This window comes from Bufo bufo, chromosome 9, assembly GCF_905171765.1.
Source record: "Bufo bufo chromosome 9, aBufBuf1.1, whole genome shotgun sequence".
NCBI classification, from domain to species: Eukaryota; Metazoa; Chordata; class Amphibia; order Anura; family Bufonidae; genus Bufo; species Bufo bufo.
In genome coordinates, this window is record NC_053397.1 from 90,040,284 (window position 1) to 90,065,367 (window position 25,084).

General features: G+C 42.5%; 1 protein-coding gene across 1 annotated transcript in view; it reads left to right on the forward strand.

Annotated features, from left to right (window-relative positions):
* Positions 1-25,084, forward strand: part of LOC120979803 (mucin-3A-like) — a 121,056-nt gene that overhangs the window by 10,020 nt on the left and 85,952 nt on the right. The window contains exons 5-8 of the mRNA XM_040408760.1: positions 10,077-10,337; positions 15,027-15,287; positions 15,378-15,674; positions 24,438-24,698. Of these exons, the coding sequence (XP_040264694.1) occupies positions 10,077-10,337; positions 15,027-15,287; positions 15,378-15,674; positions 24,438-24,698 (1,080 nt within the window). The remainder of the gene's footprint in view (positions 1-10,076; positions 10,338-15,026; positions 15,288-15,377; positions 15,675-24,437; positions 24,699-25,084) is intronic.

Genomic DNA, 25,084 nt, shown 5'->3' on the forward strand with positions numbered 1-25,084 from the left:
GCCAACCCTGCCAGACCGCACTTGAGACTTTTGAAACATATTTGTGACATTTTCAGTGGTAAATTGCGACTTTTGTCTCAGAGTCGTTATTGGTTTGTTTTTGTTGAATGACAATTTACTGACAAAACACTGTTGTTTAGCTTGTTCCCAACGCCGAGTTGATTTTTCTTTTCATGAATGTGACTTTTTGACAAAAAGTTGCATCTTTATGCCAGTTGATATATTTGCCGCAAATAAAAAAAAACTTTATTTTTGGCGCATTTTAAGCCATAATTCTGGTGCAACATGCTTAGTAAATGTCCCCCACTGTGTCCGCATTTTTCTGCTGCTAGGTTCTAACAGCTCGAGCACATGCCAATGAGTCCTCATATTCATGAGCTCACGGCTCTCCCCACCCACCTGCCTCTGATTGACAGTTTTTTTCCCCATATGAATCAGCAGCAGTTGGGCGGGGAGAGCCAGGAGCTCATGAATAGTGTTGGGCGCGAATATTCGAATTACGAATATTAATCGCGAATATCGGCACTTCGAGAATTCGTGAATATTTAGAATATAGCGATATATATTCGTAATTTTGAATATTCTAGATTTTTCTTTTCAACAGTAACCTCCCTTCTTGCTTTTGGGCCTATGAGAAGGCTGCAATATCTTTGTCTGAGCTTAGCAACATCCCTAGCAACCAATAGGAAAGTTGCCTACCCCTTATTATATCAGAAACTCCCCAGCAGCCCTTGTATGCAGTATTTTGCAGATCTGAGACAGCAGTGTTATTGCTGTGCTCTCTGCTTTACAGTGTCATTACATTAGATAGTTAGCTGCTATACTGTATATATAATACAGATAGTTAGTGGGAGATAGTCAGTGTAGGTTAGATAGTCATATACAGGGAGTGCAGAATTATTAGGCAAGTTGTATTTTTGAGGATTAATTTTATTATTGAACAACAACCATGTTCTCAATGAACCCAAAAAACGCATTAATATCAAAGCTGAATATTTTTGGAAGTAGTTTTTAGTTTGTTTTTAGTTTTAGCTATTTTAGGGGGATATCTGTGTGTGCAGGTGACTATTACTGTGCATAATTATTAGGCAACTTAACAAAAAACAAATATATACCCATTTCAATTATTTATTTTTACCAGTGAAACCAATATAACATCTCAACATTCACAAATATACATTTCTGACATTCAAAAACAAAACAAAAACAAATCAGTGACCAATATAGCCACCTTTCTTTGCAAGGACACTCAAAAGCCTGCCATCCATGGATTCTGTCAGTGTTTTGATCTGTTCACCATCAACATTGCGTGCAGCAGCAACCACAGCCTCCCAGACACTGTTCAGAGAGGTGTACTGTTTTCCCTCCTTGTAAATCTCACATTTGATGATGGACCACAGGTTCTCAATGGGGTTCAGATCAGGTGAACAAGGAGGCCATGTCGATAGATTTTCTTCTTTTATACCCTTTCTTGCCAGCCACGCTGTGGAGTACTTGGACGCGTGTGATGGAGCATTGTCCTGCATGAAAATCATGTTTTTCTTGAAGGATGCAGACTTCTTCCTGTACCACTGCTTGAAGAAGGTGTCTTCCAGAAACTGGCAGTAGGACTGGGAGTTGAGCTTGACTCCATCCTCAACCCGAAAAGGCCCCACAAGCTCATCTTTGATGATACCAGCCCAAACCAGTACTCCACCTCCACCTTGCTGGCGCCTGAGTCGGACTGGAGCTCTCTGCCCTTTACCAATCCAGCCACGGGCCCATCCATCTGGCCCATCAAGACTCACTCTCATTTCATCAGTCCATAAAACCTTAGAAAAATCAGTCTTGAGATATTTCTTGGCCCAGTCTTGACGTTTCAGCTTGTGTGTCTTGTTCAGTGGTGGTCGTCTTTCAGCCTTTCTTACCTTGGCCATGTCTCTGAGTATTGCACACCTTGTGCTTTTGGGCACTCCAGTGATGTTGCAGCTCTGAAATATGGCCAAACTGGTGGCAAGTGGCATCTTGGCAGCTGCACGCTTGACTTTTCTCAGTTCATGGGCAGTTATTTTGCGCCTTGGTTTTTCCACACGCTTCTTGCGACCCTGTTGACTATTTTGAATAAAACGCTTGATTGTTCGATGATCACGCTTCAGAAGCTTTGCAATTTTAAGAGTGCTGCATCCCTCTGCAAGATATCTCACTATTTTTGACTTTTCTGAGCCTGTCAAGTCCTTCTTTTGACCCATTTTGCCAAAGGAAAGGAAGTTGCCTAATAATTATGCACACCTGATATAGGGTGTTGATGTCATTAGACCACACCCCTTCTCATTACAGAGATGCACATCACCTAATATGCTTAATTGGTAGTAGGCTTTCGAGCCTATACAGCTTGGAGTAAGACAACATGCATAAAGAGGATGATGTGGTCAAAATACTAATTTGCCTAATAATTCTGCACACAGTGTAGTGTAGCTGATAGATAATGCTGTCCACACATACATACATACATACATACATACATAGTGCTGTGATGTCACAAGTTCACAACAATACTTAGTGCACAATCACTAATATGTAGTCAGACCTGTTAAAATGTGAAGTTGCACGTATTGCGCCAAAAGATTTGCATCATTAGTGCCGATTTCGCAATCGCGAATATATCTGCATATAAAACTATTGTAATGTTCTGCCGTGCCAACTATTTTCTCCAGTCTCAGGAAACGTCTAGCAGCTTGAAACTTCTAGCAGCTTAGCCCCGCCCAGGCCAGTTAATACTAGTCATGACGTCATGGGCCAGCGGTAAACAGTGAGAAGGCCGCTGCGCTCCTGGAGCGCCGCTGCCTTCTCAAACAGCTAAACGGCGGGGGTCCTGGGTGTCGGACCCCCACCGATCAGATGCTGATGATCTATCCAGAGGATAGATCATCAGTTTAAACAAACTGCAGAACCCCTTTAAACTAGGTATTCTCAGCGATCTTCAATTATTGGAAAATACCAAGAGCTTTATTGACTAGATATAACTGCATAAGTAGATGTTAATTAATACAGGAAAATGTCGCACTAGAATGAGGGGTAATCTTGCAGAGGTGCTCCCACTGACAGACAACACCCAGTCTGACAAAAGGTAAGTACAATAAATAGATAGTAGTGGGGCACTCTCTATTAGTAAAGGGATCTTTATTGAATAAGATAAATTAACAATAGAATATCACAAATATGGCAATAGAATGCAGCAATAGTTGGTAGTAATATTTAACTTGGTAATGTCATAAAACCTAAAACAATAAAAACATACAGTACAGACCAAAAGTTTGGACACACCTTCTCATTCAAAGAGTTTTCTTTATTTTCATGACTATGAAAATTGTAGATTCACACTGAAGGCATCAAAACTATGAATTAACACATGTGGAATTATATACATAACAAACAAGTGTGAAACAACTGAAAATATGTCATATTCTAGGTTCTTCAAAGTAGCCACCTTTTGCTTTGATTACTGCTTTGCACACTCTTGGCATTCTCTTGATGAGCTTCAAGAGGTAGTCCCCTGAAATGATTTTCACTTCACAGGTGTGCCCTGTCAGGTTTAATAAGTGGGATTTCTTGCCTTATAAATGGGGTTGGGACCAGGGCCGGATTAAGAGCATCATGGGCCTGGTGCTGAGGATTTTGCTGGGCCTTTTTATGGAACTGCACTCAGTGTCTTAATTACATATATATTTTATCGATACCATTAAAGTATTTTGTTCCTGCAACTACCCCTTCATTTGGCTTCTATCTTGGCAACATGGAGGGGGACCACGGGAGGGGGATCCTGAGGGTGGGGCACCCTCAGGGCACTATAGTGTCAGGAAAACCGCTTTGTTTTCCTGACACTATAGTGATCATTTAACATGACTATGAAGATTACTGTTTTCTAGCTGCTGTGGACTGTGGACAACAGCAGCTAGAAACAGTAATTTTCATAGAGCTGTGTTATGATTTATGGACACAGCACTCAGCATGCTTAGCCAGTCAGATAGAAGGCTGGCTAAGCATGCTGAGAGCTGTGTCTAAATAACATAACACATTAAAGGGATTCTGTCACCAGGTTTCACCCCTGTCAGCTAAAAATATGCTGATGTTCAGGGCGTCTTCACGATTCCTAATGTGGGCTTATAAATGTCATCTGTGGGCTTATTTAGCTAAAAAACAGCTTTTACTAACCTGTCAGTCAAACAAATAAGGTGCCCAAGGGGATGTTAATGAATGCAAGGTGTCGGCCGCACCCGCCGCCGTTCGTGCCCAGCGCCGCCTTTCCGGACTTCTGCGCCGCCTCCTAATCCTCTGTGCCGCCTCTCGCTCTCCCTCCCTCCCCCCTCCTCCTGCTGTAAGATCTTGCGCATACAGGGGTTGAGCGAAGTGCCGGCGCATGCGCACTTCGCTGTAAGAAGCCAAATGGAGAAGTCTGCACGGGCGCATCAGGCAGAGCCCTGTGCGCAAGCGCGAGATCTTACAGCAGAAGGAGGGGGGAGGGAGGGAGAGCGAGAGGCGGCACAGAGGATTAGGAGGCGGTGCAGAAGTCCGGAAAGGCGGCGCTGGGCACGAACGGCGGTGGGTGCGGCGGGCATCTTGCACCCATTAACATTCCTTTGGGCACCTTATTTGTTTGACTGACAGGTTAGTAAAAGCTGTTTTTTAGCTAAATAAGCCCACAGATGACATTTATAAGCCCACATTAGGAATCGTGAAGACGCCCTGAACATCAGCATATTTTTAGCTGACAGGGGTCAAACCTGGTGACAGAATCCCTTTAAAGAAATTACTGTTTCTAGCTGCTGTGGACTAGCAGCTAGAAACAGTAATTTCTTTAATGTGTTATGTTATTTAGACTGAGCTCTCAGCATGCTTAGCCAGTCAGTAATTTCCATAGTGCTGTTATGATTTATGGACACAGCTCTCAGCATGCTTAGCCAGCCTTCTATCTGGCTGTGCTTCTTGAGAGTCACAGTCCACAGGCTCAGAAACAGCCAGATAGAAGGCTGGCTAAGCATGCTGAGAGCTGTGTCCATAAATCAGAACAGCACTATGATTGCCCTCCCTTCCAACTGGATGAGTTTATCTGATACCTGCCCTGCTCCAGAAGCTCCTGCTGTCTCACGGGCTGGTGTGGCTGAGCGCTGTGGGCCGTGTGCTGGTCGAAACTGCTGAGTAGGTTGTACACAGCGCAGCGTGCAGGAGGGATAACCGCGGGCGCACTGAGGTCATATCCGGCGGGCCGGCATTACAGGAACCGCACCAGCTGCTCTGACGTCCTGCCGCCGGATATCCTGTGACGTATATCCGGCGGCAGGACGTCAGAGCAGCTGGTGCTGTTCCTGTAATGCCGCGGCCCGCCGGATATGACCTCAGTAGTGATAGGAAGTTCGGATCTTTCAGATGAATCGGTTCATTTGAATCAGCTCATTCAAATGAACCGATTCATGAATCGGATCTTCGGTTCACTTGGTGAGTCACTGACTGCTGAGCTGACTCGCAAGTGAACTGAAGACTCTAGGTGCCGGTGCGCATGCGCAGATGCTATCCATTCGATTCACTTGCTGCTGCTGACTCAGTCGGCTCTTCAGCTCTCTAATGAGTGAGTCAGGATCAGGAAGAGTGATTGATTATAGTGATAGTGAAGGGAAGCTGAGGCTGACACCGGACAGGAGTACTCAGGACAGGAGTCAGGAGCTGTCACTGTGGTGTGCATTGTTGTCTGTTGTGCATTGTTACCCACAGTGACAACAGTCTGACACTGACAGTAGTACAACGAACCAAGTGAAGTGAAATGTGAATGCACACACAGGGAAAACTATGTGCTGAATTGATAACAGTATTACAGTAACACAGTCACTGGCTGATAATAAAATAGTCCCCACAGTCCCCACTTAACGGAATCCATAAAGGAGATGTGAACCCACCCTTAGTTATATAGCTACTGAATGAGATGCCTTTAACATATATATCTCCTGAGAAGCCAATTTGATCCTAAAGGGTTAATTCAACCTGTAATCTAAACTCTGTGTCATCTGTCACTTCTCTTATCTCTCTGCTCCTGTCAAAGGCGTACATAGAAATCACTGGGCCCCATAGCAAGAATCTAAATTGGGCCCCCATTGCCCTTTTATAGCCCCTCCCACTACCCATTCCAGGCCTCTCTCTTTGTTCCATGAACTATGTTCGCTGCTGTTTTATAATTTATGCCATCAGGGCCGGATTGGGATTACAAAACAGGCCTGGCACACAAACGAGGTATAATAGATACAGTGTGTACAGATGTATAGTGTATACAGCAGTGTACTGATATGTGAGGTACGAGGTATAATATATGCAGTGTGTTCAGGTATATAGTATATACAGCAGTGTACTGATATATGAGGTATAAATTACAGCTCGTACCTCACATATCAATCCAATGCTGTATATACAATATACCTGTACACACCATCTATTATACCTCGTACCTAACATATCAGTACACTGCTGTATCTACAATATATCTATACACACTGCATATATTATACCTTGTACCTCACATATCAGTACACTGCAATATATATTATATATCTGTACATATTGCATCTATAATACTGTTTAATATATGCAGAGTGTGTGTGTGTGTGTGTGCATATATATATATATATATATATATAGATGTGAGGCATACAAGGTATAATACTGTAGATGCAGTGTTTATAGAAATATGTGGTCAGTTATACATTATAGTCACTGTGTGTGTGAAGTACATGAGGTTGTGGTCACTGTACCTGTCTGAAGTATTATACATGAGTGAGCAATGAGTAAAAACAGGGCATGGAGGGGGGGTAAATGATGAAAAGTGGAGGACCTCCTCTTACCACTCCATTCCAGTCTGTATGGATCAATGCAGAGCTGATTGTGAACTTCAAATACTTGCTGTTAGGGGTTGAAGGACCTGTGATGATGTCATCACAGGTCCTGGCAGATGTACCTTTGAAACCTAGGAACTACACCATTTTTGGTGCAGTTCCTTTGCTAGATTCTGCAGGACCTGTGATGCTGAAGATGATGTCATCACAGGTCCTGGCAGATGCACTGTTCTAACCTGGGAACTACACTTTACACTGTGCAGTTCCCTTACAGGACCTGTGAAGTGCTTGCCTTGCCTCAGCTCTGATTGGTTGGTGGGCGGGGAGGGGAGGGGCTGGCAGAAGCAGCTTCCACTCTAGGATCATATTACGCTCCTCCCGAGTCCCGCCCTCAGGCTCCCTGCTGCCAGCATGAGGTGAGCGTCTCTGCATTGACTGTGTGCTATGTGACGCTGCGCTGTGTACAACAGAGGACTATTAACCCTCCCGACGGCCTTTTGGCTGGCAGATGGGCCTATTTTATGGTAGGGGCCTGGAGCTGCAGCTCCATCAGCCCCTACGTTAATCCGGCCCTGGTTGGGACCATCAGTGGCGTTGAGGAGAAGTCAGGTGGATACACAGCTGATAGTCCTACTGAATAGACTGTTAGAATTTGTATTATGGCAAGAAAAAAGCAGCTAAGTAAAGAAAAACGAGTGGCCATCATTACTTTAAGAAATGAAGGTCAGTCAGTCAGCCGAAAAATTGGGAAAACTTTGAAAGTAAGGGCTATTTGACCATGAAGGAGAGTGATGGGGTGCTGCGCCAGATGACCTGGCCTCCACAGTCACCGGACCTGAACCCAATCGAGATGGTTTGGGGTGAGCTGGACAGCAGAGTGAAGGCAAAAGGGCCATCAAGTGCTAAGCATCTCTGGGAACTCCTTCAAGACTGTTGGAAGACCATTTCAGGGGACTACCTCTTGAAGCTCATCAAGAGAATGCCAAGAGTGTGCAAAGCAGTAATCAAAGCAAAAGTTGGCTACTTTGAAGAACCTAGAATATGACATATTTTCAGTTGTTTCACACTTGTTTGATATGTATATAATTCCACATGTGTTAATTCATAGTTTTGATGCCTTCATAGTCATGAAAATAAAGAAAACTCTTTGAATGAGAAGGTGTGTCCAAACTTTTGGTCTGTACTGTACATGCATATACAGATCCCAATAATCAAATAAAATCTAAAAGGCAATAATGTGAGGTCTCCGATCCTAAAAGCAATAATGATCATGAAAGGTAGTCGATCATAAATATTCAATAATAATGTTCGATGGTAATATTTGATAAAAGTTCTTCAATGTAAAATATTCGATAATAAAAATATTCAATAAAAATTGCTGGAAATGAGAAGAAGTCACAAATGGGAATTATCGATCTCTACCGAATATTCAGAATAAGTGCCAGCTCATGACCAGTTCTCAACACACATTCATTTAGTGACCAAAATTCGAAACACAGATGGAAGTCGATAATATATAAGACGACCTTCCACCTGCTCATACAGACAGCGGCGTCCCGCTGTATTTGGCTGGAAAGCGATCGCTTAGTTTTAAATGGAGTATGCACAGTCTTGCCAGGAGGTCTTTTAGCTGGACTGTAGGCCCTCGACTCGGTCCGCTTTCTTATGAAGGTTAAGGTTCCGGTCTCAAGGGCTGTTTGATCAAGTTTGAATTTAGCGCCAAACGAACTGCTGGATACACGTAGTCTTGTGTTTGAAACCAGATGTCTTTCGTGTAGTGGTAGTTTCCTTCTTTGGCAATCCAATATTCATACGATAATATCCAAGCCTCCTCAGTCTGGCAATGTCCTTCTTCCAAGTAGGGGGGTTAATACCAGATGCGTTTCGGGGTTTTAGAGCAGTGACCCCTTCATCAGTGGTTGACATCCCCCTGTTCATGCCCCACCTTTATAGTGGGCAAGGTGTGTGTGAAAACCTGGTCTGGAATGCGTTTATTTTTGGGATTGAGATCTCTGAATGTCAAATTATCAAAAATTCACATATCTCTGCATATAAGAAAATTGTTCTTCTTACTGATCATACATAACTGATCATACATAAATTATATTAATAATTTCCGCACGGGTGCAATGCATTTTGATGTGTTTTTTTACACGCGTGATAAAAAAACCTGAAGATTTACAAACAACATCTCCTAGCAACCATCATTGAAAAAAGCATGGGATTATAAATCATACCCAAACCCTATAACCAAATATCCAATAGCTTAATCAATACAAAATACACGTGGACACCTTAATGGGTGGAATAAATAAGGCCACGGCCATCTTTATTAAAGATTAGCTTAAAGTTAATTAACAATAAATCATCCTAAAAATAAATCATCAATGAATTAACTCATCATCAATATCTTATTAACAAACCCTAACGCTGCAAGGCACCAATGCTAACCACTGAGCCATCTTGCATAAGCAAGAGAGGTTGAAAGTGTGGCTGGCATGAGGCATAATGGCAGCATAGGGATAATTGTGGATGGCATTGAGGGCAATTAATTTATCATGGGGCATTGTGGCGCTCATAAGGCTTTACTTTAGGATCATCTTCACTGTAAACACATCCTCATTATTCAGATTAACTAACGGAGGGTACAAGCCCAAGCCATATATTACATTATGGGTTCTGATGGGGTTGACAGACACACAAAGCACATCTCTTGAAGATTCCATTCTGGTCTAGCCATTATTTCATCATTTAACTTTGAATAAATATGTTTCAATTCTCAGACTGTATAAAAAATTAGATTATATAGTAGTTACGGTATATTAATGGCTAACCGAAAAGATGAAGACAAAATTGCAAGCTTTCGAAACTACTCAGGTCTCTTCATTGGGCATGGTATATAATGCAGTATCTGAACAGTCACATATTTATACACATATTTGGCTAACACAATACAAATGTATTTTTTACAGACCAGATTGTGTAGACACCCCTTTTACCGGGGGAATGGTAACACCCAGTTGTCAATTTATTCATAAATTTCTAGGAAAAATAACAAGAAAACAGCACAATGCAGACAATGCTCAAGGAGTTGGATAATTAAAATAAGCACCATTTGTACTACCATGAGCTAATCAGTGCATTATTTGAGAGAATTTGACTTTTTTGATCTTTTGTTACATTAGCAAAAAATAAAGAAATATTTTATCTGTTGTTAACCAGGGCTGGAATCTCCTCAAGTTGTGACTATTCAGTACAACAGCAACATGGGGACTGCATTATTATCCTGGACATTACGTAATGGAGCTACTTCATATATGGCTTCTGCAAAATCAAAAGAGGGGCATGAGGCATCATGTACATCCACCTCCACCAGTTGTAACCTACAGAACCTTCTGTGTGAACAGACATACAATGTGACCGTCAGAGCTGTCAGTAATGGTTGCACCAGCAATAGCAGTGAAACGTTGACTCTAGAAACAGGTAATTTCACTGGTTATTATGTTGACTGCATTAAACCTTGATTTCATTAAAATAATGTATTGAGCACTGGTGTCTCTAGGCCCAGGCATCAGGAGCATGCCCCTTGACTCTTTTTCCTGGTGCCCTGCTTGTCTTGGGATGGAAATTGCCACTTGCAGCTGTAGCTTCATACAAAGGATTTGTTTTAATTGATCTGCTAGATTTATTTCAAACTCACAGCTCAGGATGGCATGCCCCATCTCAGGGGGCATGCCCTTTCTGAGGCAGCTGGTGGCAATTGAAGGATGGAATTGAGAATGTGCGTCCACCTCAGTAAGGTGGACAGAGAAATTAGAAAAAGAGCAAACAGCAGGTGGCATTATAGAGATAGATTTCATTGAAAAACTCAGTGGCTATACAAATTTTTTAATTATGTGCAATTACAGAAGTATTCAGATCCAGGTGCTGGTTTGAAAAATGTACAATATGTTTAGTGGGACAATCTCTAAGGTTAACTAACAATGGGCACTCGCCCAAGCTAAGTATACATTTGGGGTTTTGATTTATCTGTAGATAACCTCCGTGAAAAAAAGATGAGTCTCAAATGGTTCAAAAAGTAAGAATAATCTTTATTAAATACATATATACAACATGATAAAAAATACAGATGAAATACATCAAAGTAGAAGTGCGGTATACACCTGAGGAACAGTGTAATAATGTTCTCAATACAGAGGGGAATGCAGTGACTATACACCACTTAACTATCATAAGATAGCAATATGGAATCAGGTTTAGTATAAGAGTATTAGTATATGTGTATTTAATAAAGATTATTATTACTCTTTGAGCCATTTGAGACTCATCTTTTTTCCATGTGGGTTTGCTTGGTTTATGGTTTGGTTGGCTTTTTTGAGGGGAGTAGATGTTGCCCACCACATTGTTTTGGTTATTATTTGTTTTTGTGCTATGTAACCTGTAGGCACTTTATCTGTAGATAGACTGAGACACACAGCAAATCTAATGAAGCTCTATACCGTTCAAGCTTTTATTTAATCAATTAAATCATTTTCTGAGACTTTTTAACTGATGACCTATCCTGGGTGAGGATAGGGGGGGGGGGGGTCCAACACCCAGGACCCCTGCCGATCAGCTGTTGGAGAAGGCATCGGCCAAGCACACCCCCATACACTGTACAGTGGCTTTGCTTGGTATCGCAGCTCAGAGCTGTGCCTAGGCCACGTGACTGATGAACGTGACGTCACTGGTCTAGGGAAAGCTGTGGGAAGGCTGCAGTACTTACACAATCGCTGGTGCCTTCTCAAACATCTAATCGACAGGGGTCCCAGGTGTAAGATCCCCACCGATCAGATACAGATCATCAGATAAAAAGTCTCAGAAAACGTCTTTAACTTGAAAGAAATATGTTTCAATTCTCACAAAATATTTCACACCTCTGTGTTAGCTTTATGCATTCTTTCTATGCATATCTTAATTGCTACCTATTGTCAGGGCCGTCTTTAATATTGATTGGACCCTGGGCAAGAGGGAGAACACAAGTGCCGCTGCCGCATTCATGGGTCCATACTTTATTAACTAAGTAGCAGGACATGTAGGGCATACATGGGGGATGTCCCTGCACTTACTAATATTTCTGGGCGCCGCTCCGTTGCGCCACTGTGGACCCCGTTACATTCTCCCGTGCTGTATGCTAAGTAACAGCATCGGAACACCAGGGAGGAGACATCAGCTTTTCTCCCTGGGCGTTCCTTCTCCTTGGCTGTAGCGGTGTCCATTCGCAGCACAGAACGAAGGGAGAAAAAAAAACCTCACATTCTTCCTGGCTGTGACGTTCTGCACTGCGATTGGACAGCGCTACAGCCAGGGAGAAGGAACGCCCACAGAGAAAAGCTGATGTCTCCTCCCTGGTGTTCCGATGCTGTTACTTAGCATACAGCGCGGGAGAATGTAACGGGGTCCACAGCAGCGCAACGGAGCGGCGCCCAGAAATAATAGTAAGTGCAGGGACATCCCCCATGTATGCCCTACATGTCCTGCTACTTAGTTAATAAAGTATGGACCCATGAAAGGTCCTCCAGTGGCCAGCGGGGCTCAAGAGGCAGTTGCCCCTTTTGCCTCGCGTTAAAGACAGCCCTGCCTATTGTTATTCTTGAGATCACACAACTGTTCTGTGTATTCAGACCTACAAGTTACTGATCAAGGCTATCTTGTTTAGAAGAATTTCTCAAAGGATACATGTTCTGCCTCCAGCAGAGGGAGATTCATTTCAGTTCATGTCTATTTCATTTCTAATTCATTCTGCTGCGATTTCTGTATTCCTGTAGTTATTAGTTAGGTAACAGCACCATCTAGCGGTGGTAAAAATATATTGCACCTTGTTTTTTTTGTTAATAAAGATTCCATGCAGTTATCCTTCTTAAACTCCACCATCTTTGCGCAAGTATATCTGGTGAGTGAGATCTAGCTTGTTTCAGGGACGGTATGTTATGCAGAGCTGTTTAGTTAGGTATAAGTGTAACTCAGTTATTTCTGTTAGCTAGCCATGCAATCTATGTATAGGCAGCCATTTTGGACATACTGTATGCCCAGTGTTAATGTAATGTTATAATACATGCTGTTCTATGCTTCTGCTGATTCATGTTATGCCTTATACAAGCCATTTGTATTCTTGTAGTTTTACCAATTTACAATCCTGTTGACCAATAAACAAGTTGGACTACAGAAAACAGTCCTCTTATTTGGAAGACAGGAATGGTTTATACTGAATATCAGACTGCACACTGTGTGAACGTGTATGAAGACAGAACAATACAAGACCTAGCCTTGCCCTATACTTGATCTGACACAGCTAGTGACTACTTTCTGTATTTAGATTGCATCCTCAGGGGTCTAGAATGATGTACACGATAGATCTGTGTGACAGGCATTGATGACGGCCTTCAGAAGGCTAGTCATTCAGCCTTAGTGAGAACCTGCCCCCTCTCCTGAAATGTCTGTTTTAGTAATTACTTGCACTTTCCATGTAATAATAATTCTGGAGCATCTATTCTCAAAACTCTGTGTTGTGCCATTTGTCTACTTTTCCCACTAGATGTTTATTAATGAACAGCCAAAGGTCTACAATAAAGGTCCATCTGTGTGTTACCAGTCTGGGATGTATCTAGTCAGTCCTGGCAGTTACACACTGTGCAGGGACACACCCACAACTGGTTGGACCTCCATTTCAGACTATTTACAATTCATTCAAAAACTTCACAGTAGACTAATAGAGGAATGTCAGAATATAGAGTCAGAAGAATAGATGCTCCAGAATTGTCATTGCATGGGGGATGTCCTATGTTACTAAAATAGGCATGTCAGGATTGCTGACAGATCCTCTCTAAGATAGTTTCCAGGTAATAGATGTCTTTCCTCTACCCAACATACAGTGAGAATGATCACAAAAAAGCAAGGATGTTAAAAATATATTTAAAATGTTTATACTAAATCCCATATATGCCAATATAAATTCTACATTATATTATTATATATTGTATGAAAAAAAAAAAAAATATATATATATATATATATATTTTTTTTTAATACAAGCCATAGCCCCATACCTCGCAGCAGTGTCTGTAAAGCTGAAATTTCTTGATTCAGATGATCTCCCTGGAGTGATGGTCTGACATCAGAATGGGTTCCTAGAAGTAGGAGCTCTGGCAGGTACTTCCTCTCTCTTCACTATTTGAACTGGAACTCACCTTCCTGGCAGGAAGTAGAACCAGCCCACTCCTATGAAAAGGAGAAGAATAGGGTGGTTAGCCCAATTCCTGCCAAACATTGCCAATCATGGAATGAATAGCCAAAACATGAAAATAACACAACATAACAATACATAATACAACACAATAAAACATTTGCAGATACCCCCAGTTCTGGGCTGCTGCATCATACTATAATTCTCCAGCAAGGCCCAACAGGTATCAGTTGATTGAAAGATGATAGAACTAGTATATTTGCTGGGATGACTTCATTCTAAGATAGGGCAACCGATACAGTCGGGTAAGCAGTGTTACTGTCATATATGTGGTCTGTCTAGCATCTACAGATACCTCTCCAGTGGTAGCCTCACTTTTGTATCAAGTTCCTAATCTACTTCTGTGACCATAGATCTTTTTATTTGCAGTATGTGAGGGGAAAGTAGTAGGATTTAGTGAGGGTAGGTGAGGGGTCTAAAGGCTGAAATGGTGCAGGTCAGGTAGTTGTCAGCACCAGATGGTCAAGTGAGCATTGTAAGTGAATAATAGGGAGTGTTACTGAGGGAAAAGTTTAGACAGCGAGTATTAGAGGTGGGAACTGTGGCTATGGGCCACGGCAACTTAACCACTGGTTTTACTGCAGGGTTTGACGACAGTGGCGTGGGGGAGGGGATACTCAGTTGAGACAAAATCTGGCAGCCACAATGCTTGGTCGGAGATGGTCATCCAGCTGTGCTGCTGAATATGAATAAACATGACAGGGAACAAATGTCAGAAGATTAGAGGGTTAGCACGTGCACTCCTTATACCTGATCATCTTATTTTATAGCAGTTTGTAGGTGAATTGACTACAAGTGCACTCATCATTTTTGGAATACCAAAAACCTATTCTGTACGGATTCCTTATATAACAGTCTACCCTTCTGTCTGTCTATTTTGTGAATTACAGCTCCGTGTGCTCCACAGAATGTGACAATCATCCGTGAATGCCAGATAAATACCGTCCTCCTATACTGGAACCCTGTAACTAGTGCCACTAAATACATTGCCAATGCTTTCGCTCCAGATGGAAGCAAAGAGGAATGTGTGAACAGGGATACCTACTGCTTCTTTATGAACTTGATGTGTGGGACAGAGTATGAGATGAGTATATTTGCTGTAAGCGGTAATGTAAATGGTTCTAGGAGCCAAGGAGTTAAAGTAAGAACAGGTGAGAAACATGAAGCAAGGAATGCAGTAGATATAATATATTAAAACATTGTGTGAATTTTGCTCATACATTATTTCTTTACTATTCAAGCACCTTGTGACCCACAAAATGTTGAAGCCATTGTTCAATGTCAAGACAATACATTAGTGGTGTCTTGGAGTCCATCAGTTGGGGCTGTGGTCTACAGAGCATCAGCCTTAGGAAGCAGTGGCATTTCCTACAACTGTTCCTCAGTGACTACCAGCTGTCAGATCGAAGGACTGCAGTGCGGTGAAAGTCTGTCCTTGTCTGTGACTGCCTATGATGAGGAGTGTCCCAGTATGAGTAGTACTCCGGAGACGTTTGTAACAGGTATTTCAAAACTGGAAAAGAAGACAGACTTTGGTAGTAGGTGACAAAGTGTGAAATATTTGGAGAAAGTAACATAGTACATAACATAGTACATAAGGCCGAAAAAAGACATTTGTCCATCCAGTTCGGCCTGTTATCCTGCAAGTTGATCCAGAGGAAGGCAAAAAAAACCTGTGAGGTAGAAGCCAATTTTCCTCACTTTGGGGGATTAAAAATTCTTTCCCGACTCCAATCAGGCAATCAGAATAACTCCCTGGATCAACGACCCCTCTCTAGTAGCTATAGCCTGTAATATTATTACGCTCCAGAAATACATCCAGGCCCCTCTTGAATTCCTTTATTGTACTCACCATCACCACCTCCTCAGGCAGAGAGTTCCATAGTCTCACTGCTCTTACCGTAAAGAATCCTTTTCTATGTTTGTGTACAAACCTTCTTACATGCCACATAAACACACACAATATATATAATAGTATAATGTATAAAACGTATACAGTGGATATAAAAAGTCTACACACCCCTGTTAAAATATCAGGTTTCTGTGATGTAAAAAAATGAGACAAAGATAAATCATTTCAGAACTTTTTCCAGCTTTAATGTGACCTATAAACTGTACAACTCAATTAAAAAACAAACTGAAATCTTTTAGGTAGAGGGAAGAAAAAATATAAATATAAAATAATATGGTTGCATAAGTCTGCGCACCCTTAAACTAATACTTTGTTGAAGCACCTTTTGATTTTATTACAGCACTCAGTCTTTTTGGGTATGAGTCTATCAGCATGGCACATTGTGACTTGGCAAGATTTGCCCACTCTTTGCAAAAAGACTCCAAATCTGTCAGATTGCGAGGGCATCTCCTGTGCACAGCCCTCTTCAGATCACCCCACAGATTTTCAATCGAATTCAGGTCTGGGCTCTGTCTGGGCCATTCCAAAACTTTAATCTTCTTTTGGTGAAGCCATTCCTTTGTTGATTTGGATGTATGCTTTGGGTCGTTGTCATGCTGAAAGATGAAGTTCCTCTTCATGTTCAGCTTTCTAGCAGAAGCCTGAAGGTTTTGTGCCTATATTGACTGGTATTTGGAACTGTACATAATTCCCTCTAGCTTAACTGAGGCCCCAGTTCCAGCTGAAGAAAAACAGCCCCAAAGCATGATGCTGCCACCACCATGCTTCACTGTGGGTATGGTGTTCTTTTGCTGATGCGCAGTGTTGTTTTTGGGCTAAACATATGTTTTGGAATTTTGGCCAAAAAGTTCAACCTTGGTTTCATCAGAACATAACACCTTTTCCCACATGCTTTTGAGAGACTTCAGATATTTTGCAAAATGAAGCATGGCTTGGATGTTTTTCTTCGTAAGAAAAGGCTTTCGTCTTGCTTGTTGTCACATGTACTACACAGCCAGTACTTGCCAGATATTCCTGCAGCTCCTTTAATGTTGCTGTAGGCCTCTTGGTAGCCTCCCAGACCAGTTTTATTCTTGCCTTTTCATCAATTTAGGAGTTCTTGGTAATGTCACTGTTGTGCCATATTTTCTCCACTTGATGATGACTGTCTTCACTGTGTAAAGAAAAGGGGGTCAGTCAGCACATCCCAATGCGCAGGGGCACGTTGCTATGGCTGAGAACAAGACTGTTAAACAAAATAAGCAATGCAACAGCTCACTGCAAATCAAATAAAGTACAAAATTGCATCCTAATAGCAAATGCTGAACTAATAAGTTAGAGATACTTAGCAAATCATTTTGTACAAAATTATTTGAGCCCGCCTGCCGAACGTCAAGGCAATCTCTAGTTAGACGGGTTCCTAACACTAAATATACCTGTTATGTGCCATAGCGGCAATCATAAAATTCAGAAAGTGTGGGTTCCACTTACATGCTGGATCCGCCTGAATTTCCGTCATTTTCGGTGCCAAAATGGCCTCCATTACATCCAGGTGTCTTCACTGTGTTCCATGGTATATCTAGTGCCTTGGAAATTCTTTTGTACCCTTCTCCTGGCTGTTACCTTTTAACAATGAGATCCCTCTGATGCTTTGGAAGCTCTCTGTGGACCATGGCTTTTGCTGTGGGATGCGACTAAGAAAATTTCAGGAAAGACCAACTAGAGCAGCTGAACTTTATTTGGGGTTAATCAGAGGCACTTCAAATGATGGCAGGTGTATGCTGACTCCTATTTAACAAGATTTTGAATGTGATTGCTTAATTCTGAACACAGCTACATCCCTAGTTATATAAGAGGGTGTGCACACCTATGCAACCACATTACTTTAGTTGTTTATGTTTTCTTCCCTCCACCTAAAAGATTTCAGTTTTTTTTTTCAATTAAGTGATACAGTTTATAGGTCACAATAAAGGTGGAAAAAGTTCTGAAATCATTTATCTTTGTCTCATTTTTTTACAGCACAGAAACCTGAAATTTTAACAGGGGTGTGTAGACTTTTTATATCCACTGTATACCGCAGAACGCCATATTAAGACTGTACCATTCGGATATAATCAGGGATACAAGTAATGTGTTTATGTTAAAAATAATTTTTTAAACTGTACCTGACGTCATGAACTGGTCGCTCCTGGAGTCATTGGGATGTTGTGCTGGATGAGGCAAGTCTCAGAGTCATCCCCGACTATCCTGCCCATATTATTCTTCCAGACCTCCCCCTTCTTCTTACGATGGCTCCTGGCACATTAGATTTCCATGTGCCACTGTGATCCTGATATGCGCATTGAGTGGAAGGGTATACACGTTGGATTCAAGCTCTCACTGCGCATGTGTAGAACTTTCCGGGACTGATGTCAGCTGATCGCTGGGACGCAAGAGCTTACACCTCCGCTCACTGCTCATGTAAGCATCATGGAAGCCCAGGAGGACTTCTATGTCTGACCGAGATTTCACCCGGTTAGGCGCTGACGTAAGAATGCGAAGGGGAGGTCTGTGAGAAGGAGGGGGAGGTTTATGAGAGTGGGAAATTACTCCGAGTCTTCTATGTCCTCTTCATTCCCCTACTGTCACGGATTAGCTGGTGTAAACCCACTGTGCCACTGACTGGCTATTCTCTGAAGGGGTGTGTCTAAGCAACTACCTGGTTTTCACTAGAGCCTCAGATGGTGAGGATAGACTTGAGCCGTTAGGGTAGTTGCCAGGGGCTACTCCAGAGCAATCCCTGAGTCAGTGACAACTGGTCCAGGCAGACGAGTAGATACCTTGGTAGGTACCAGAAGTACACGCGTAGTCAGGCAGGCGGGGTCGTTACCAGGAGCAACAGTGCAGTACCGAAGGATGAGGCAGAGGCGTAGTCAGACAGGCAAAAGGTCAGGGCAGGCGCCACAGGTACAGGTCAGACAATCTGGGTCAGAAACAGGAGAGACAAGGCAAGCAGGCAGGGATCAGACGATAAGTCCAGGAACAAAGTATAAAGCAGGAGCACACGAGAGTATCAGGAACCAGCAAACTCAAGGTCCTTGACACTGAGGTATCTGGGAAGAGGGCTGAGCCACTTAACTACCTGCAGGAGAGCCAGAGTTGGTCAGCGAGGTCACCTGACCTAACCCACACAGCCCAGGGAGTGATGCGCCCCACCCTTAGAGCAGTGTAACATGAAACCAGCCAACCTCATGCTGTGTCCAGGACTGAGTGGAAGCTGTGGAGTGGAATCCTCACCTACAGACACAGAGCCCAGGACTGCAGCGGTGAAATGGGAAGTACCGACCACAGGTCACCGCTGAGTGCGGCGTCCGGGACCTCGGCGATAAGTGGGGGAACAGCGGCGTACAGCAGCCGCTATTACACCTACTATTCACTCCACTACTAATCTTGTTGGTATCTCCTACTAATAGATTGTGTTCCTTTCTCAACATCTCTCTTTCAACTATGCAAGGTTTGATTTCACATCTGACCCACATGGTTGCAAAGTGCCCAACCAGCATATCCATTCTACCTCTTTTCGATTTATCTTTGCTACTGGATCTTCTCCTCGCCACTTATTCTTTACGTGCTCCAGCCCAATGAAAATGAGACCCTCTGGATTTGAACCTTTCTGTAGTGTGCAGAGATACGATGCATCTCTAAACCATTTTTAATGTTACAAATATGCTTCTGCACCCTTGTTTTCAACTTTCTCATTGTCCGTCCCACATACTGGAGTCCGCCTGGACACTCCAGCATGTATACAACCCCCGAATGTTCACACATAAGTTCCTCTTCAATCTTATGTTTTGACCCATTACTTGTTGACATGACTTCACCACTTTTTGATTTTATATTCTTAGTTAAGCGATTTTTGCAAGGCAAGCAAAAACCACACCATGTGAATGCATGTTTTTTCTCCTTCTCATTGTTTTCCAATAAACAATTGTGTCCAAGTTGATCTTTCACACTGGGGGCTTTTCTGAAGACTCCTTATTGGTGGTCTGAGAACACGTGATTTTCATTCATTGAGAATAAGTCGGGGTAGAAGATGATTGGAGATTTTGTAACATCTGACCATGGGTATCTTAACCACCTCCCGTCTCGCTAACGCTGAAAGGCGTGATTGCTGCGGCGCTGCCAGGTCACACTAACGCCAATAGGCGTCATCTCGCGTGAGCCAAGATTTCCTGTGAACGCGCGCACACAGGCGTGCGCGTTCACAGGATCGGAAGGTGAGCGAGTGGATCTACAGCCTGCCAGCGGCGATCGTTCGCTGGCAGGCTGTAGATGCGATTTTTTTAACCCCTAACAGGTTTATTAGACGCTGTTTTGTTAACAGCGTCTAATATACCTGCTACCTGGTCCTCTGGTGGTCCCTTTTGCTTGGATCGACCACCAGAGGACACAGGCAGCTCAGTAATAAGTAGCACCAAACACCACTACACTACACCCCCCCTGTCACTTATTAACCCCTTATTAACCCCTGATCACCACATATAGACTCCCTGATCACCCCCCTGTCATTGATCACCCCCCTGTCATTGATCACCCCCTGTAAGGCTCCATTCAGACGTCCGTATGTTTTTTACGGCTCCACGGATACATGGATCGGATCCGCAAAACACATACGGACGTCTGAATGGAGCCTTACAGGGGGGTGATCAATGACAGGGGGGGTCTCACCCCATATAGACTCCCTGATCACCCCCCTGTCATTGATCACCCACCTGTCATTGATCACCCACCTGTAAGGCTCCATTCAGACGGCCATATGTTTTTTACGTATCCACGGATACATGGATCGGATCCGCAAAACACATACGGATGTCTGAATGGAGCCTTACAGTGGGGTGATCACCCCATATAGACTCCCTGATCACCCCCCTGTCATTGATCACCCCCCTGTCATTGATCACCCCCCTGTAAGGCTCCATTCAGATGTCCGTATGTGTTTTGCGGATCCGATCCATGTATCCGTGGATCCGTAAAAAACATATGGACGTCGGAATGGAGCCTTTTTTAGAAGGGTGATCAATGACAGGGGGGTGATCAATGACAGGGGGGTGATCACCCCATATACACTCCCTGATCACCCCCCTGTCATTGATCACCCCCCTGTAAGGCTCCATTCAGACATTTTTTTCGCCCAAGTTAGCGGAAATAGTTTTTTTTTTTTTTTTTCTTACAAAGTCTCATATTCCACTAACTTGTGTCAAAAAATAAAATCTCACATGAACTCACCATACCCCTCACGGAATCCAAATGCGTTAAATTTTTCAGAAATTTATATTCCAGACTTCTTCTCACGCTTTAGGGCCCCTAAAATGCCAGAGCAGTATAAATACCCCACATGTGACCCCATTTCGGAAAGAAGACACCCCAAGGTATTCCGTGAGGGGCATATTGAGTCCATGAAAGATTGAAATTTTTGTCCCAAGTTAGCGGAAAGGGAGACTTTGTGAGAAAAAATAGAAATAAAATTATTTCCGCTAACTTGTGCCAAAAAAGAAAAAATTGTATGAACTCGCCATGCCCCTCATTGAATACCTTGGGGTGTCTTCTTTCCAAAATGGGGTCACATGTGGGGTATTTATACTGCCCTGGCATTTTAGGGGCCCTAAAGCGTGAGAAGAAGTCTGGGATCCAAATGTCTAAAAATGCCCTCCTAAAAGGAATTAGGGCACCTTTGCGCATCTAGGCTGCAAAAAAGTGTCACACATCTGGTATTGCCGTACTCAGGAGAAGTTGGGCAATGAGTTTTGGGGTGTCATTTTACATTTACCCATGCTGGGTGAGATAAATATCTTGGTCAAATGCCAACTTTGTATAAAAAAATGGGAAAAGTTGTCATTTGCCGAGATATTTCTCTCACCCAGCATGGGTGTATGTAAAATGACACCCCAAAACACATTGCCCAACTTCTCCTGAGTACGGCGATACCAAATGTGTGACACTTTTTTGCAGCCTAGGTGGGCAAAGGGGCCCACATTCCAAAGAGCACCTTTAGGATTTCACAGGTCATTTTTTACACATTTTGATTTCAAACTACTTCCCACACATTAGGGCCCCTAAATTGCCAGGGCAGTATAACTACCCCACAAGTGACCCCATTTTGGAAAGAAGACACCCCAAGGTATTCCGTGAGGGGCATGGCAAGTTCCTAGAATTTTTAATTTTTTGTCACAAGTTAGTGGAAAATAATGATTTTATTTATTTATTTTTTTCTTACAAAGTCTCATATTCCACTAACTTGTGACAAAAAATAAAAACTTCCATGAACTCACTATGCCCATCACGAAATACCTTAGAGTGTCTTCTTTCCAAAATGGGGTCACTTGTGGGGTAGTTATACTGCCCTGGCAATTTAGGGGCCCTAATGTGTGCGAAGTAGTTTGAAATCAAAATGTGTAAAAAATGACCTGTGAAATCCTAAAGGTGCTCTTTGGAATGTAGGCTCATTTGCCCACCTAGGCTGCAAAAAAGTGTCACACATCTGGTATCGCCGTACTCAGGAGAAGTTGGGCAATGTGTTTCGGGGTGTCATTTTTCATATACCCATGCTGGGTGAGATAAATATCTCGGCAAAAGATAACTTTTCCCATTTTTTTTATACAAAGTTGGCATTTGACCGAGATATTTATCTCACCCAGCATGAGTATATGTAAAATGACACCCCAAAACAGATTGCCCAACTTCTCCTGAGTACGGCGATACCAGATGTGTGATACTTTTTTGCAGCCTAGGTGGGCAAAGGGGCCCACATTCCAAAGAGCACCTTTAGGATTTCACAGGTCATTTTTTACACATTTTGATTTCAAACTACTTCCCACACATTAGGGCCCCTAAATTGCCAGGGCAGTATAACTAAGCCACAAGTGACCCCATTTTGGAAAGAAGACACCCCAAGGTATTTCGTGATGGGCATAGTGAGTTCATGGAAGTTTTTATTTTTTGTCACAAGTTAGTGGAATATGAGACTTTGTAAGGAAAAAAAAATCATCATTTTCCGCTAACTTGTGACAAAAAATAAAAAGTTCTATGAACTCACTATGCCCATCAGCGAATACCTTAGGGTGTCTACTTTCCGAAATGGGGTCATTTGTGGGGTTTTTCTACTGTCTGGGCATTGTAGAACCTCAGGAAACATGACAGGTGCTCAGAAAGTCAGAGCTGCTTCAAAAAGCATTTTTGTACCATAGTTTGTAAACTCTATAGCTTTTACCCAAACCATTTTTCTTTTACCCAAACATTTTTTTTTTATCAAAGACATGTAGAACAATAAATTTAGAGAAAAATTTATATATGGATGTCGTTTTTTTTGAAAAATTTTACAACTGAAAGTGAAAAATGTCAATTTTTTGCAATAAAATCAGTAAATTTCGATTAATAACAAAAAAAGTAAAAATGTCAGCAGCAATGAAATACCAGCAAATGAAAGCTCTATTAGTGAGAAGAAAAGGAGGTAAAATTCATTTGGGTGGTAAGTTGCATGACCGAGCAATAAACCGTTAAAGTTGTGGAGTGCCGATTTGTAAAAAAGGGCCTGGTCACTAGGGGGGTATACTGTAAACCTGTGGTCCTTAAGTGGTTAAGAATGGATGGATGAGAGTAATAGCTGATTGGTAGATATACTACATGTGATCGCAGACCCATTGAGTTATTGGGATAGTAGTAAAAAGCGATTGGCTGAGATATTTAAATAGCTGGAACATGTTTGTAGACTTTTATGATTTTTATGTATGTGTATTTATGGATATATGTTTTATTTGGGGAATACTATTTATGGATGCGTCTTTTATATGATGTGTATTTGAGTAATTTTATGAAATGAGAGGAGTGCTTTGTAAAAAGACTGTTGTGAAGGCCGCATTTGTTGAACCAGTGATTGGTTCAAAAAAAGGTTCTACGTACTTTTGATCGGTTGAACCTGTCTTTGCTGAATGAGAGCACGGCGGTTCTGACTATATTTCTGAACTTTATGTGAACAGGACCCACTTCTCTTAGAACCAGCAGCGCTCATAGTAGGAAATCAAAGATGATTTCTAACATTAATGCAGTACATTTAATTCTGAACAATACCAGGAACATGTAAAAAGCGCCATAGGTCAATTCTGATGACAGGTTCCCTTTAATGCACCTGATTTGCAGTTATTTATACTGGTGGCAATGCATTGTCTGGTTTCCAGTTGGCAGCATAATGTGGTGCACCTCAGGCTGTAGTACCGAGGTTGTGCTATTCTTATATATTTTACAATGAGGATGATTTAAGAATTAAAATGTAATGATTTTTGTTCAGCTATAAAAACAAACAAAAGCTAAATGTACGATCTTAATCAAAACCCATACAATGTATGGCATCGTTCTTATTTATCTGTCTGCCTTACAGTTCCATGTGCACCTAAAGCCATTTCAGCCATGACTGACTGCAAAACCCGATCAACGCTCATTCAATGGGACAACAGTGAAGGGGCAGTTCAGTACATTGCACGTGTAAAAGCAAGCGATGGCTCCGAATATTCCTGTGAATCCTTCCTTCTAAGCTGTTATTTGTATGACTTACCATGCAGTCAGACCTACACGGTATATGTCACTGCCAACAACTACCAGTGCATGAGCCCCTACAGTCCAGCCATGGAGGTCAAAGCAGGTGAGCATTCATACCTAGAAGCAATGATACGTATAGGTACAGGGAACTTACCACCCCTGACAGCATACAAGACCTAGCCTTACCCTATGCTCTGGCTGCTAGTATCTATTGATCCTTTGTGTTTCTGCATTTAGATTGCATCCTCAAGGGTCTAGAACAGTGGTGGCGAACCTATGGCACGGGTGCCAGAGGCGGTACTCAGAGCCCTCTCTGTGGGCACCCACACCCTGGAGAAAGTCTATGGTGTACCAATATGCCTTAGACTTGTCCTGCCAGCCATCAGCGCAGGTTGCACCATGAACAGCACAGGCAGCGCACTGAATGTAGGCAGGATATTATAGCTCAATGATAAAGTACATGGAAGACATACTATACTGGACTGTAGT